General features: G+C 41.6%; 1 protein-coding gene and 1 pseudogene across 2 annotated transcripts in view; one reads left to right on the top strand and one right to left on the bottom strand.

Annotated features, from left to right (window-relative positions):
* Positions 1 to 8,929: 8,929 nt before the first annotated feature.
* LOC116467987 (omega-amidase NIT2-like) lies at positions 8,930 to 10,414 on the bottom strand (annotated as a pseudogene).
* A 100-nt stretch (positions 10,415 to 10,514) lies between these two features.
* The window catches only part of GIPC2 (GIPC PDZ domain containing family member 2), a 91,988-nt gene continuing 85,209 nt past the window's right edge, over positions 10,515 to 17,293 (top strand). Inside the window, exon 1 of one of the 2 annotated variants that reach the window (XM_032155510.2) lies at positions 10,515 to 10,637. In XM_032155510.2, the coding sequence (XP_032011401.1) occupies positions 10,620 to 10,637 (18 nt within the window). In that variant the 5' untranslated portion in view covers positions 10,515 to 10,619. Of the gene's footprint in view, positions 10,638 to 11,508; positions 11,878 to 17,293 lie in introns of those variants that run through there. The other variant, XM_032155509.2, reaches the window with a different exon arrangement.

Here is a 17,293-nt window from a genome sequence, read left to right as displayed (position 1 = left end):
TCTATGAGCAACGGGCACAGTGGTGTTTAGGAACTTCTAACACTGTAACAGAGCTAAAGTATATCATTTGATTTGGGAGAGAGGTAGAGAAATAGGTGAGGAACCAGTGCTGAATGTATGCTATCCTAGGTATTTATATTTTATCCTGTAAGCCAGTAGTTTCCAAACTGTAGGGTGCATCAGAGTGCTGGGAGACTTGGTAAAACATGGATTGTGGGTTTGGGGTGGGATCGGAGATTTTGTATTTACAAAAGTTCCTAGGTGATGCCGATAGTGCTGATTTGGGAACTACACTTTGAGCACTACAGAAAACAAGCAGTTTTAAACAGGAGACTAACACAATCAGATTTAAGTTAACCAAGATCACTCACAGGTAGATGTATGGCAGATAGATAGGAAAGACACAGCACAGGAGGAATAAGGCTAGTTGGAAGACAATCAAAATGATTGTGTTAAGAAAGTAAAGGGCTTGCATTAAAGTTAGCAATAGAATTGAGAAATAGGGAAAAAACCTCATTTCAATGAGTATTTAGTGCTTATTAAATGCCAGGTACTCTGCTTTGAATTTTGATGTCTCTCTGGATTTTTTCAAAGGATCTGAAATCTTGGCAGAGAAGGAAGTGCTATAACGGCAGAGAATAGGATAAACTTTCTTTGGGGGAACATAAATGTGATTTAATCCCAGCTAGAAAGAAAATGTTTGTAACAAACTTAGAACCAGGTATCAGCAAAACTAAATTATATTTTAACAACCACAGGATAGAAAAATTTTAGATTTTCTATTTGCGAAGAAAGAATCCATTTTCACCTTCTAAATGATGCTGAATGATAAAAAGTTATGGTTCTATAGTTTTATATTGAATCATAGAATTATATTACTCTTGTATATAAAAGAATCACATCATTCAGTCAAACACTTAGCTTTTGGTAATATATTTTTTTAAACAAGTGAGGAAAATGTTGCCTAATGCTGGTAAATGACTTGCCACAAGCTAATGGGTAGTAGAGCTTGAACTGGGTTTACTTGATGCTGGTCTGGTGTTTTGCAGTAACCACATAATTGGTTATTGTCAATGGCTAAAAATAAAATTCAACTTCTTCCTAGTATTTATGACTGTTTGTAATCTGATATCAACTTACCTTTTCCGTTTTACATATTGAAACTCCAACTCTAGGCTTGTTTGTAAGATAAGCCATACATAAACCATCTAGTTATGTTTAGCCTCTGCAAGAAAGAATGCCCAACAATTTTTCTCTTCATGTGGTTCCCATTCTACTCCCATCTTCTATTTGTTAAAATCAAGGTCCAGCTCATATGTGAGACATTCCTGATGTTTTTGAGAACCAGTCATTTTCTTATTCTGCTCATCTCCTTGTAGAGCTTATTATAATCTGCTTTGCATAATAATAATTATGTTAATCTTCCTCATTAGATTGAGCCTCCTTGAAAATGGACTTTTCTTCCCCCACATTTAGGTCAGTCCTTATAGAAAACAATTTCTCAACAAATGTTTGTCTAATTTATGCTGAATAATTGAAATAGTAGACATTTTGTGAAATTAATTCGTTGACATTTTTATTTAAGAAAGACGTCCAAGGAGGCAGATTATATAAAATGTTTTTGAAACACAATGAATTGGAATAATTTTAGAAAACTAGACTATTCTGAATTAAATATTAAATATAGTTTATCACAGAGTGATAGTTTAGTTGATAACTTGAAATATTCATTTGTCAAGTAAATGTACTTCAGGACTTGATTTAATAAACAGATTAAAAATGTGATTAGCATGCCAATTGTTGAAATTTCTGACTAAACTTCAAAATGATTGCAAGTGTTTTTAACATTTCTCTTATAACTTATATTCACTATTTAAATAAACTTTTCTTAGTCCAAAATGCTTGAATTAGAATATTGTCATTCATTATTTTTGAACAACTTAAATATATGCCATGTTCTGTTAGCCTACTTTCAGTGCTTAAGAGTACAGTGAAATATGCCATATGAAAATTATGATAAAAAACAGAGCATGTAGTTGATTCAGAAGATACTACATCCAGCCTGGGCAACAGAGTGAGACCCCCCCATCTCTACAAAAAATTAAATATAAAAAATTGGCCAGGCATGGTGGCACATACCTGTCGTCCCATGTACTCAGGAGGCTGGGGTGGGAGGATCACTTGAGCCCAGGAGTTCCTGGCTGCAGTGAGCCATGTTTGTGCTACTGCATTCCAGCCTGGATGACATAAAGTGAGACTCTGCCTCAAAAAAAAAAAAGAAGATACTACAGGATCTTAGAGTATGTCATTCATTTTCATTATGAACGTCTATTGTGCAATAATAACTAATATTTTAAATCATTATGTGGTAGGTGCTATGCCACCTGATACACAATACAAGTATATTTACAGTATGTTTTATGCAATATTTATTTTAGCTATAACAACTAAATATCTTTAAGTATGAAAAATTAACCAAGAGAGATGAAAAGATTTGCCCAAGATTGTAATCAATTACCATTGTACAAACAGCACAATGACTTGAACCAGGTCTGTTGGTTCAATCTAAAACTCGTGCTCTTAATTGGCATACGGAACAGCTTCCTTCAATTGTAATAGCTGTGGAAACCATTGAAAAGTGACACATCTCATCATTTCAATTTGTTAACTTGAATTTGGAAGGAAAAGTAGAACGCAGAAGGCCCACCAAAGAATTTTACTTGGATTTTCACATTATCTCTAATCCATATAAATCAACATTCTCTGCATTTTTGGTTGCCAGATATAAACTTCAGCCCTGCTTCTGCTAAAATTACAACAAAACCTTAATTATGTTATATTGAACTATTAGGGTTATATTTTAATGCTGGTTTTCAGGTCAAATTCTTAATTTAAAGTTCAGTGTTCTAAAATTAATTACCAAACGTGACAAAATATTTTTGGATAACATTTACTAGCATACTTTTTCCAGTATAACTGAGGAACAAAATGAAAAATATTTGGCGGTGTTTGGGAACTTACAATTTGCATTTATTTCAAGTTTAAAATGGAGAAAATTATCTCATTACCAGCTAATGACTTTCAGGGGTTGACAATCTTTTACCACCCCAGCAAATGGAAGGAAGATTGACTCCAGGTTTCATGTTTTTGGTCTATAATTGAATTACTCAAAAATTTCTACTCTTATATGAAACGTTTTTTTCTTAAAGACATTATATTTATTTTTGTCATTGCTATATCTTGGCTTTAAAATGACTGTAATGATTATCTTCAATAGCTTTAAGTTATTCTTTTCATTGAAAATATTTGGCTGGGTGCAGTGGCTCATGCCTGTAATCCCAGCACTTTGGGAGGCCAAGGCAGGTGGATCACGAGGTCAGGAGTTCAAGACCAGCCTGGCCAAGATGGTGAAATCCCGTCTCTACTAAAAATACAAAAATTAGCCGGGCGTGGTGGCAGGCGCTTGTTATCTCAGCTACTTGAGAGGCTGAGGCAGGAGTATCTGTTGAACCTGGGTGGCAGAGGTTGCAGTAAGCCAAGATCGTGCCACTGCACTCCAGCCTGGGTGATAGAGTGAGACTCCATCTCATAAAAAAAAAAATTGTTTAATTCTATCCAGTATTTTGGGTCTGTATAAAAGAAATTATTTGTTCAACTCTGAGTCATCAAAGGCTTGTATGTCAACCAATTACTATTACTATTTTTCAGTTTTGCATACAGTGCTTAAATGATTAAAATGTGTGACCTTTGAATGTGGCTGTGCTTTAAACCTCATGCAGTTTTTCCATATTTATGTTATTGTAGAACTAGTGTTAAATTAGCTTACTGTTCACACTTGTTCTTGTCTCTTCAATGTTTATTCACCATAACCTTGGAGATGTGGAGTAATCTGGAGTCCATGCCAGAGGGTTTCCTCTAATTATACACAGATGAGATAATGCATGTAAAATATTGAGGACTAAGCCAGACACACGGTAGGTGCTCAAGGGGCACCTACGTATTTTTATTATTAAATTTATTCTTCCCCCTCTATCACCCCACCTCCTTTTCCTCTTTCCATTTTCCATTTCTGTATTTCCAATTACTCATAATAAAATTTATTGGAATTTCAGCTAAGAATTATTTCCTCCCCCATTTGCCACCTTCAGTTGTTCATTGTTGCCATGCAACTATAAAACATGCTGTCTTTAGTCCGTGGGAAAACTGCATATGGTTTAACAAATCCTGTGTTTATTTTCTCCCAAGTATTTGCTTACTGGATACATACATAATGGAGAGTGGGGCATAGAGGGAGGTGATCAGTGTGTGTTTCTTCAGAACTCCTAATGTTACATGTTGTAATTAGAGGCTATATTTGCTGGGAAAAACAAGTTAGTAAATTTATCTTATGATTCATTTATAGCTTCTTATAAACAAGACAATTTCTTATAAATAAGACAATGTCTTATAAATAATATTGCTTTTGGCAGACATTAATCATATAATTTTTAATGACTCATGCTTTATAGTTGACTTTAAGGTTGTTAGGAACACCGGATGCCGAGTGGAAATATTGTAGATTGAGAATGTGGGTTGAACTCTAAGCCTAGATATAAATTGAAGACCTAATACTTTTAATTAATTGTTTTTAATTTATCTTAAGTAGTAACAAGGGTTAATCAATGTTATCCAGTTATATTTACTGATATCTGTTATATATATATAATACTATGGGAGAATCTGGACAGAAAACCAAAGAGGAATATGAAACACGGTTTCTATCATCAAGGACTTATCTTGCTGGATTTCATAATTTACCATATGGGAAAAAGTCAGCATATATACAAACAAAACTTTGTTGTAAATAAAGTTTTTTTACAATAGATGTGTATTAGGAACTCAGAAAAATGAGAGACTAGGTGGGCTGGTATGCCACCGTTTCTATTTACATCTCTAGATCAGCCTCCGACCCTCTCCTCTCTCCTGGAGGCATGTGCAGCCTGGGCCATATCAGCAGAGACTCCATTCCCTCTAGCCTTGGGCTTAATTCAATGTTGAGTCTAGGTAGGTAATCTGAGGGTGGGACTGGAATGAGGTCGGTAGGCACATTTGTGGAACCTGGGACCAGAGTACAAATAGAGACCCAGATACCATAAGCTAACTATTTAAAACTGCTTGATAATCAACTGTCAAATAAAATATGTTTTATACTTCTATTTTGGCCAATATATCTTCATAGTGATCTGAATGGATAAGTCCAAATTTAGAGTTCTCCAATTCAATAGTTCCACACTGGAATATAGGGATGTGGGAGAAACAGGTCTCTGCCTGAAGCCTACCCCATTCTTTTTCTATCCAGCTCTGTTCTGTCCTTCCCTAATCCCCACTTTACCCTGGCCCAAAGCTGCTCCTTAGCCATCTCTCAGACATAGGGATGCTGGCTGCCTGGACCCTGGTGAAGCCAATGCACATTTTGGAGGCAGGCTGGGGGCCACTTGGGCAGGGAAATCAGGGATCCTGGGTGTGTAGAACGTGGTCTAGAAAGGAGGGCATGAATTCCGGGTGGCCATTCCCCCTTGCCCTTGTGGGCTCCCTATCTTGGGTGGTATGCAGCTAAAGGCATGCCAGAGCAGAACTTCTGCCCAGCTCTAAGGGTAATATTGGGTCAAGGTATTAATTTCCCCAAGTGCTTTCCTTCTAGATTGCCTTGGCCTACATGTTTCCTTCAAGCAAATGTCATAGCTCCTCTTGAAATGAACTCTTCTCTACAGAACTTTTTAATTCCTCATCTCTTTGGATTTGGGGATAAAAACAGCCCTGGCGGCCGGGCGTGGTGGCTCATGCCTGTAATCCCAGCACTTTGGGAGTGCAAGGAGGGTTGATCACGAGGTCAGGAGCTCGAGACCAGCCTGACCAACATGGTGAAGCCCTGTCTCTACTAAAAATACAAAAATTAGCTGGGCGTGGTGGCACATGTCTGTAATCCCAGCTACTTGGGAGGTCGAGGCAGGAGAATTACTTGAACCTGGGAGGCGGAGGTTGCAGTGAGCTATCACGCCACTGCACTCCAGCCTGGGCAGCAAGAGTAAAACTCTGTCTCAAAATAAGAAAAAAAAAAAAAAAAAGAAACAGCCCTGGGGTACTAATATTATGCTTACTCTCTGACCACGACCTGCCCAGTCTCTTTATTAAACCATCACCAAATACCTTAACTTGAATGTACCATTTGTTTCCTGTGTGAGCATGCCCAATACAGCTGGTTCCTTAATTGAGATTTTACAGCAAAGGTGAATTCAACGTAGGCTTGAGGGGAACTTTCACTTTCTAAGTAAGAAAAAATAGAATTTAGAAAGGACACAAAAGATTATAGAATCCAACCTTTCCACCCTCTGTCAATACATTGGCCTCTTCCTTTGATATTTTGACATGGCTGACAGATATTCTTCTCTTTGAAGTTTTTCTTAGTTTCACACCTTCTGGTGTTCTGTCATATGCTCGCAGATATTGATAATGAACCTGCTATGTACCTTATGATGATTCACTTCTCTTCCTACTTTAGTCAAATTTCTGTGAGCTCTTTATTCATACAACGTACTGTGAAGTCATTGTGCTTTCACTTGATGGGAATGCATCCTTTGCTTATTATTACAGGTTTTCTCTACTCTTTTCTCATTAGTCCAAGACAAAGTAATACTATTTAGTGCTATAGCAATCATAACCATGAAGGCAAATTTGAGCCCTGAAACTCTGTGGTAGTGTCCTGTTTTCAAAGAGTTATTCAGATGAACCAGAATATATTACATTACTTTTTGGGGAGGAGGTGGTAAAATATGTACATTATCTTCATTGAAGTGGTTTATCACTCTCTCTCTCTCTCTATATATATATATATGTCAGATTTTACCAAATTGTACACCTAATTTAAAAAAAAAAAAGTCAGTACAGGCCAGGAGCAGTGGCTCACACCTGTAATCCCAGTACTTTGGGAGGCTGAAGTGGGAGAATTGCTTGAGCCCAGGAGTTTGAGACCAGCCTGGGCAACATAGGGAAATCCCATCTCTACAAAAAATCAAAAGAAAAAGAAAAGTCCATACAATTATGCATCGATTACAATTTTAAAAATATTTAAAAGTCATTTGTCTTTTTCATTCTTGTTTGGAGTACCCAGTGCTGTTTTCCAATGGTTAAATGACACAATGTCTTTATTACGCCAGCTCCTGAGAGCTGATTGTGTACATATATTCCCAACTCTGTTTAGAGGTGTCATGTAGATAGCTTGAACTCAGCCATGGTGAAGTATTTATACAATGAAAATTAGCAAAATTGGGGCTTTTTCATGAATAGCTGGTTAAACAATTACCAGCCCATCACTAGCTGTTAACATAAACAAACAAAGACTCATTGCAGTCCTATAATACATATATATTTTTGACATGGGGTCTCAGGTTGAACTCAAGGTTCTGGACTCAAAGGTTCCTCTGGCCTCAGCCTCTCAGGTAGCTAGGACTACAGATGCCTGCTACTGTGCCTGACAATCCTTAATTTTGTGTATGTGTGTGTGTGTGTGTGTCTCACTCTGTCACCCAGGCTGGAGTGCAGTGGCACGATCTCAGCTCACTGCAACCTCTGCCTCCCAAGCTCAGGCAATCCTCCCATCTCAGCCTCCTGAATAGCTGGGATCGTAGGCATGCACCACCACACCTAGCTGATTTTTTTTTTGTATTCTTTTGTAGAGACAGGGTTTCACCACCTTGCCCAGGCTGGTCTCGAACTCCTAGACTCAAGCTATCCTCCCGCCTCGGTCTCCCAAAGTGCTGGGATTACAGGCGTGAGCCACTGTGCTGGGCCTCAGTCCTTAATTCATTTTTAAAATTTTTATTTTATTTTTTATTTTTTTGAGGCAGTCTTGCTCCGTTGCCTAGGCTGGAATACAGTGGTGAGATCTCGGCTCACTGCAACCTCCACCTCCCGTGTTCAAGCGATTCTCATGCCTCATCCTCCAGAGTAGCTGGGACTACAGGCGTGTGCCACCATGCAAGGCTAATTTTTGTATTTTTAGTAGAGACAGGGTTTCACTATGTTGGCCACGTCCTGGCCTGCTTCTGCCTCTCAAAGTGCTGGGATTACAGGTGTAAGCCACCACGCCAGGCTTCAGTCCTTAATTTTTAACTGTGTAAAAGAATTCTGAGACTAAAAAGTCTAAGAATCACTTGGTACAGTGATTGCTTATCTATGGAGAGAGAAAGTCTTACTAGGTGAAAAAAAAAAAAAAAGGGACTTTGGACTTCCAGACATTCCACCCTATCAAATCTTTTGCAGAGATTCATACTGTTGCCTTCACCAAATGCCACCACTGCCATTCTCCCATGGGGGTCAGTGTTGACCCAGTCTTTCCCCCAAAGACCAGCAGGGTCTGGGGTTGAATGATGAGCTTCTTCTTAAATTTGAAGAGCCCAAAGGCTGCTAGGAAGGAAGGGGCTGCAACCTCCTCTAGTAAATACCAAAGGTCTATCACCTTACGTCCTATAGCTACTTGTGGACCAAAAATGGAACTTTAAGGTACTGCTAGGAAAAGAATGGCACCAGATCAAGTTTTCCAGATAATGGATTCCAACTCCAGCAAGTGGGATAAGAGGTTCATGACACAAATATATTTGTATTAGGTGAATCAATCACCAGGATACCAAGATCTGTTATTTTCACAAACTGCTCTGAGGCAACTTAAATATGGAAGGAAATTCAGAGCCAGCTCTTCGACTCTAGGCTCCTTTTTAACTACTTAATGTGGTGTGGAAAACATCAGCTTGCTGAGGATTTATCATCTTAATAGAGAGCTCCTTGGGAAGGCAAAGGCTGAAATTTAAAAAAAGGATCTTCATTAAAGAATAGGGAGTTGATTATGTTGCAGAATCATATCTTCTTGTTTTGTGACACATTGGAAACATAAACTTCAGAGCTTTTTCGTCTCCACTGCACAGAGGTCTGATTGCTTCTGTTTAAAAATGGGGATCTGCTGACGGATTTCAGCCAGCTTCTTCAGGTCTATGTCTGAATACATGATTGTTTCTTCCTTGAGAGCCCTAGCAGCAAAGGTTCACTACAGTGCCGTGTTCCCAGGCAACATAGGAGGCTTTGTCATCTTGGGCAGGAGAGTGTGGCCACATACACCTGATTATCAAGAGCCTGAAGCAATTCCCAGTGGGCTGGTCCAGTGGTCAAACTGAAATCCCCTGGATAAACCAACAGCTGGCAGCCTCTCCGTGTGTAGATTTGTGCAAGCTCTGCAAACCAATGTCATAGCAGATGCCCCGACTCATTCTGCAGTACGGAGTATCAAATGTGGAGAAACTATTGCCCGGATTCAACATTGTGGATTCTTGAAACGTCATTTTTCTAGGAACACCAGTGTCAAGCAGATGGACCTTTCTGTGCTTTACTAGTAAAGTTCCATGAGGTGCAAACACAGCACAGGTGTTATCTAATTTCCCAGCATCCTTTTCAGGGATGGAACCTCTAGTGAGGCTGTATTCCTTTGCTACTTCAGAAAGCTTCTGTGTGGATTTACCAGGAATTTTCGCTGCATATTCAGGAAAATATTTTGTGCCATAGGGAGAATTAAAGCATTCCAACAAACAAACTATTTTGCTCCTTGTGTTGCTGTCTCCCGGACAAGGCTACAAGCTCAAGTGTTGTTATCTGATTTGATGAAGAAACTTGAAGCTGGATGAGGGCCAAGTGGAAAGTTGCCCTGGCTCTCCTGGGAAGCAACAGCAGCAGCACTGGCTGAGTGCAGGTGTCCCTGTATTACTTTTCTAAGTCACAGAAACATAAAACAAAAATGTTAAAGTTATCCTAAAGTTTTTTTTTGAGTCTCGCTCTGTTGCCCAGGTTGGAGTGCAGTGGTACAATCTCGGCTCACTGCAACCTCCGCCTCCCGGGTTCAAGCAATTCTCCTGCCTCAGCCTCCCGAGTAGCTGGGACTACCGGCATGCGCCACCAAGCCCGGGTAATTTTTGTATTTTCAGTAGAGATGGGGTTTCACCATGTTGGCCAGGCTAATCTCGAACTCCTGACCTCAGGTGATCCACCTGCCTCCACCTCCCAAAGTGCTGGGATTACAGGCGTGAGCCACCGCGCCGGCCTCCTAAAGAATTCTTAAGACTCTCCTCCCCCAGTACATCTGCTAACCTTAAGTTGAGAAACATGGATTTTCAGGACTGAATTGATGTGAAAGGTGAGGGAAGAGGAAAAATCCTGACACGAGGACTCCACAATGTCTGGTCTGGGAGTGCTTGGTGATCCTATTAACTGAAATCAGGAGTAAAGAAAAGAAAAGAGATGCAGGAGAAATGATGAGGTCAGTTTTGTTCAGTCTCAATTTGAGTTTCCTACAGTACATTTCCTTTCTGGTAGAATAAGCTGGAGTTGGAGACATTTGGTAGACAACAACGTCTGTGAAACCGAGAATGTTGATGTGACCACACAGGAAGAACATGCAAAGCTAAGTAAGAGGGGAAGTTTGTCGAGGAAAAACTGTCGGTGAATGCAACTCCTGGAGAGTAGCAGTTAGCAAGGAGCAGGGTGGGGGACGGGGAGAGGAGAGGTAAGGAAGCCAAAAGAGGACAGAATTTAAGAATGAAATGGACAACGCAGATCAAGTAAGATGAAGACCTAAAAGAATTACTTGTATTTGGTAATTAAGATATGATAGTGATTTCACTCCACTGAAATTGCACAGTAAGTGAAATTTCAGTAGAGTGCGGGGGCAAAGTCTGATCACAGTGTTTCTAAGAGCAGAGAAGAAGTGAGGAAATTTCGTAGCTAATAATTCAAGACTGTTTTGCTTTGTTGTAAAAAACGTAGTTGGAAGGGACTGGACTTGAAAACAATGCAATAAACGCGAGGTGGGGAATTGGGGGAACTCACACTTCACAGCGAATGGCCTCAATTTTCTTTGTACATATGAGGCAAGGTCCTCTGTAGAGACTAAGAAGGGCAGAGCTGGGGCAAATGACTTTGGAGGCGTGCTGGATGTTGGGAAAGGAAGCGGCCCAGGAAATAGGCAAAAGGGAAACTCAGAGGTGCCGAGGACCCGGCTGAGGGTGTTTATGAATTCAACGTAGCACCAAGCTCAAGGTTATGTGACTTCCTCTTCCGATTCTGCCCTGCAGAGTGTAAGACGCAGAAAATGCAGACGAAGGTTGACTTGTACTTAAATCCCTATCCCCCAAAGCCCAGACGTACGGACTCGAAGGCCTGTGGCCAAATCGTGCGTGGGTGCCTACTACAGATTTATGAAAAGCACAGAAGGGCCAGCGTGTTTGCCTTCTAAGGCGTACTGTTCTGTAGCGTCGCCATCCTCAGGCCTTCACGCAAATAAAGCCATTTTTTACAAGGAGTAGGGATAAACCTGGTGATAGGATGAGGGACTACGTAACTTTCTTTCCAGATCCATCCCGCGGGAGGCTGGGCGGGAGGGCGGCTGCTCCGTTCCAGGGGTGGAGGTCGGAGCCCTGACCCGACGCAGTCAGGCGGAAGCGCGGCTGCCATTGGAGGCTGCTTTTACCTGCGCTGGGCCCGAGGCGCAAAGTCCGAGGCGCCGGGGGGAGGAGGCGGCGGACGGTAGCGCAGGTGGGCCCGCGCCCTCGGCCCTGCAAGATGCCCCTGAGGCTGCGGGGGAAGAAGAAGGCCAAGTCCAAGGAGACCGCCGGGCTGGTGGAGGGCGAGCCGACGGGCGCGGGCGGCGGGAGCCTCTCAGCGTCCCGGGCTCCCGCACGCAGGCTGGTCTTCCACGCGCAGCTGGCGCACGGTAGCGCCACAGGTCGAGTGGAGGGCTTCTCCAGCATCCAGGAGCTCTACGCCCAGATCGCGCGCGCGTTTGAAATCTCGCCGTCGGAGGTAAGGCGCCAGGTGCTCAGGCTCTCCCGGCTCTCCCGGCTCTCCCGGCTCTCCGCCGCGCCGCACGCACTTCGGTGGGCCCTGGAGGGTTGAGCGGCGTTTCCCAGAGCGCGAAATCCGAGGCCGTGTCGAGTTCGCCGGGGGCGCCCTGGGGGAAGTGAGTGTGCCTTCCCTGGAAGGGAAAATTTAACTTGGCAGGACCGGAGAAAGTCACATTCCCCCTTGCTCCGAGATCTGGCCTTTGGGAAGCGGGTTGGGGGAGGCAACCTTTCTTCCGCTTGCAAATGTGTTTGCTCCAGGTGTCCCGGATTCCGCCGGCCGTTCAAGGCGTGAGCACCTTCCCAGACCCGAGATCTGGCGGGGCAGATTAACACCCTCCACTTCATCTAGACTTGACTCTCCTGTTTCCTCCGCAGGCATGAGAGTCACTCAGGTCATCTCCCTAGATTAACGGGAAAAAAAAAAAAAAATTGAAGTGCCTTCCAGGTGATACCTAGATTAAGTGGGGGGAAAAAATTGAAGAGCCTTCCAGGTAATACTAAACGGAGGCCCACTTTCCCCCAGTCTGTCATTTCTAACATCAACACCAGAAACCCTTTGGTGATATTTCCAAGAAGTTTAAAAAGCTGGGCTGTTATTCCAAGAGTGGATAACCTAGAGATTCATACTTAATCACATGGGACTAGTTAACAAAATTTTCATGAGGAAGATCAGCTCTTTTACATCATATCCTTAAAAAGGGACTGAAATTTGCTTTAATTAGATTGCATGGGGGCCTGGAACTAAGTTTGACACAGGCATGACCTAAAGCACTAGTTTATGTGAACGTTTATGTGACCAATTTATTTGTGCTAACCCAGGTGAACTGCAAAGGTAGGTGTGAGAATTTAGCTCAACAAAATGTTTTGTCCACATTTCTAGGAAAAGCATATAATTTTGTTGCCCTGGACTCCGAGGAGTGCAGAGAGCTGTCTTTGAGGCATACAGCGGCACCTGGAGTTCTTTAATTAGTTGTTTATCAGGTCTGTTCAAGGGAAATTGAGGTCAAGGCAAAATTCCAAGAGGAGACGAAAGAGAGCTTAAAGTGTAACCCTTTGTTCTTTCGAAGTTCCCAGGCACTAAGGGGCAAATCGCAAACCCATCTGTGAATTATTTGTATTGATATAGGATACTAATAATAATACTTTACATTTATATAGGATTTTTTTTTTTTTTCAAAAAACACTTTCACAGGACACTTTCCTTTGATCTCTAGGGGAGGCAGGTGGCAGGTTAAATACGATAACTTGGACACGGAGCCAGGTTCTACCCTTTACTAGCTGTGTGGACTTGAATGAGTTTAACTTCTCTCAGTTTTAGCCATCTATAAAATAGAGATTAGAATATTTGTCTTGAAGAGTATTGTGAAGAGTGGAGTCCATATATAAACGTATCAGATTGCATAGTTTATGGTCAGGGCTTAATACGTGGTAACTAATATTATTAATACCTAACAGTTAACTGAAGGACTGAAGTACAAAGTGATTGGCCCTTAGCCAAGGTCACATACCTAGCAAGAAAAAATCTTGGCTGTAATTTAAACTTGGATCTTCTGATTCCTAAGCTAGTGAGCTTGTTAGCATACTTAACGGACAACTTGAAATGTCTTTGCTGTAACCAGGGACTTCAGTTTTAGTTATAGATGGTCCTGGGTTTATGATAGTTAGACTTAAGATTTTTGACTTTGGCATGGATTTATTAGGATGTAACTTCCTGGACTTAAGATTTTTCCACTTTATGGGTTTATTGGGATATGGAATGCATTTTTGACTTATGATATTTTTGACTTACAATGGATTTATTGAGACATAACACCTTGGTAAGTAGAGGAGCATATGTATTTTGCATTAACACTTCTCCTCATCATTATATATGACATTATTCTGAGCTCAAGGTACATGGTTTTATTCAATCTACTTAATCCCTAAGAAGTAAGTATTATTATTAATATCCCCTCTTCACAGAGAGGAAACAGACTTTGAGGTTCAGAATTTTTTCAGAATTACACATAGCAAGTGGCAGAGCCTGGATTTGAATTCAGTGTATTCTTTTTTTTTGTTTTCTGTTTTTCTTTTTTTTAATGAGATGGGGTCTCACTCTGTTGCCCAGGCTGGAGTGCAGTGGTGCGATTATAGCTCACTACAGCTTCAAACTCCTAGGCTCAAGCAATCCTCCTGCTTCAACCTCCCAAGTAGCTGGGACTACAGGCATGTGCCACCACATCTGGCTAATTAAAAAAACTTTTTTTTTAGAGATGTGGTTTTTCTGTGTTGCTCGGGTGGTTTGAAAACTCCTACTCTCAAGTGATCCTCATACCTCAGTCTCTTGAATAGCACAGACATGGAGCCATTGTGCCCATCTTTTTTATTTCCTCCCATGAAGCTATATTGTTTCCCAAGTTTTCCAGAGTCTCAGCAATAGCTTGGTAGCCACGTTCAACATTTTCAGTGCACTGACTTGCAAGGTCAGTTTCCAAGATAATATACACGAGTTGTTTTCATGTGTTATATCAAAGTTTATAACATTTTATAACCCCAGGATATGGGGTATATGGGTAAAACCCCAGTTTTACCATGGTTATGCATATAACCAACATTAATGCAAGTTTTCCATCTGGATTAGAAAAAGTTAATTATATGCAGAATAAAGTATCGGTCATCATAGCATAATGTTTCAGTGGTTCACTCTGAAACAGAAGTAACTGATTTTTTTTTTTTTCGAGACGGAGTCTTGCTCTGTCGCCCAGGCTGCAGTGCAGTGGCGCAATCTCGGCTCACTGCAAGCTCCGCCTCCCGGGTTCACTCCATTCTCCTGCCTCAGCCTCTCCGAGTAGCTGGGACTACAGGTGCCCGCCACCACGCCCGGCTAATTTTTTGTATTTTTTTAGTAGAGACGGGGTTTCACTGTGGTCTCGATCTCCTGACCTCTTGATCCGCCCGCCTCGGCTTCCCAAAGTGCTGGGATTACGAGCGTGAGCCACCACGCCCAGCCTAGAAGTAACTTATTAAAATGAAATGCACACTAAGGAGATTACATTTTCATAGCCCATTTCCCCAGCAAGCAATTACCTCAGCAATAATGATGTAAACAGCTTTTTTTTTTTTTTTTTTTTGAGACGGAGTCTCACTCTATCGCCCAGGCTGGAGTGCAGTGGCGCGATCTCGGCTCACTGCAAGCTCCGCCTCCTGGGTTCACGCCATTCTCCTGCCTCAGCCTCTCCGAGTAGCTGGGACTACAGGCGCCCGCCACCACGCCCGGCTAATTTTTTTTTGTATTTTTAGTAGAGACAGGGTTTCACCGTGGTCTCGATCTCCTGATCTTGTCATCCGCCCGCCTTGGCCTCCCAAAGTGCTGGGATTACAAGCATGAGCCACCGCGCCTGGCCCAGCTTTTTTTTTGTTGTTGGTTTTTGTTTTTTGAGATGGAGTCTTGTTCTGTCGCCCAGGCTGGAGTGCAGTGGCACGATCTTGGCTGACTGCAACCTCCACCTCCTGGGTTCAAGTGATTCTCCTGCCTCAGCCTGCCTAATAGCTGGGATTACACACCACCATGCCTGGCTAATTTTTGTATTTTTAGTAGAGACGGGGTTTCACCATGTTGGCCAGGCTGGTCTTGAATTGAATTCCTGACCTCAGGTGATCTGCCTGCCTCAGCCTCCCAAAGTGCGTGAACCACCACGCCCAGCCCTGTGATGTAAATAACTTTTGAGATGTCTGTCAATGGGGACAAAAACATTTGCCCCCCTTAATAGGATTGAGTAGATAGTTAACTCAGAAGTCCTGCCTTTTTTCTAGAGTGGTGGCTGTAAGGATATAAATAGCAGCATATGAAGAGCTAGCCACTCTTTATTGAGGAGAAAGGGAAAAGACTTGATGTCAAGTGGAGCAGATAATCAGGGCCCATAATGTGCCCACAGCTGTGCTAGGCCTGTAAGCCTACAGTGTGTTCACTCCATCCTCACCAGAATCTTCTCATTTTACAGTTGAGCGAAGTGAGACTCTGAGAAGTTAAATAGGCTGGTATGTGGCTAAGCCAGGATTTGAATTCTGGTTTCCTGGTTCTATTACATAGCAGCTGTGAGATTCTTGGTAGCTGCATTCAAATTCTCTATTACATAGCAGCTGTGAGATTCTTGGTAGCTGCATTCAAATTCTAAACACAAATCTGGAAAAACCTCTTTTGTAAACAATTTTTTTTTTTTTCAATAAAAGCCTCAGACTTAACCACAAAAATATTTAATGCCTCAAAAAGATGCTGATGTGAGACTGACAGTTGTGGACTTCAGCTAGTGTTTTGTGGTCCCTGAAGGAATAAGCTAATGAAGCCTATGAATCAGTTAAGATTTGTTATTAAGTTGAGACAGATGGCCAGTTATGCAAAAATCCCTCATATCTGATGCCTTTTTTCAAAACAATTAAATGAACAATTCAGTAAAAAGAAAAAAACCCTGTAAATTAATCTCATCTAAAGAACAGTGAACTACTACATAAATGCAAAGACTCTTCTTGAGAAAGTTTAATACATACCATCTTTTTTTTTTTTTTTTTTGAGACAGAGTCTCTCTCTGTCACCCAGGCTGGAGTGCAGTGGTACTATCTCAGCTCACTACAAGCTCCACCTCCTGGGTTCACACCATTCTCCTGCCTCAACCTCCCGAGTAGCTGGGACTACAGGTGCCTGCCACCATGCCCAGTTAATGTTTTTGTATTTTTAGTAGAGGCAGTTTCACCGTGTTAGCCAGGATTGTCTCAATCTCCTGACCTCGTGATCCGCCTGCCTTGGCCTCCCAAAGTGCTGGGATTACAGGTGTGAGCCACCGCGCCCGGCCAATGCATACCATCTTTTAAAATCCCGCCACCTCGCCCGGCTAATTTTTTGTATTTTTAGTAGAGACGGGGTTTCACTGTGTTAGCCAGGATGGTCTCGATCTCCTGACCTCGTGATCCACCCACCTCGGCCTCCCAAAGTGCTGGGATTACAAGCGTGAGCCACCGCGCCCGGCCCTACATGAAACTCTTGAGCTATGGTCATAAATTTTGTTGAAGGGGCATTTTGAATATTTGACTACTGTAATTGTTTGGCAAGTAGTTTTTACCATGATATATTTTCCTAATTCTCGATTATGTGGAAAGATTGTAGGAAAAAATAATGAATGTGAAAACTTCTTAAGAAAAGATGTATAATAAAAAAAATAAGTTAACCCCACTTTGCTCAATAAATTCATTTTGTAAAATGTAAAAAAAAAAAAGAAATGATGTCATCATTATTGATCCTTGGACATTAAAAGAATAACAAAGAAATATTATTAACAAAAAACAGATAAGTTTTGTAGTTAGAAATTTTACATGTCCAGAAACTGGAAATTCAGATGCAGTTT

This window comes from Hylobates moloch, unplaced genomic scaffold, assembly GCF_009828535.3.
Source record: "Hylobates moloch isolate HMO894 unplaced genomic scaffold, HMol_V3 SCAFFOLD_5, whole genome shotgun sequence".
Classification (NCBI taxonomy): Eukaryota; Metazoa; Chordata; class Mammalia; order Primates; family Hylobatidae; genus Hylobates; species Hylobates moloch.
This window is presented reverse-complemented; position numbering and strand designations above follow the sequence as displayed.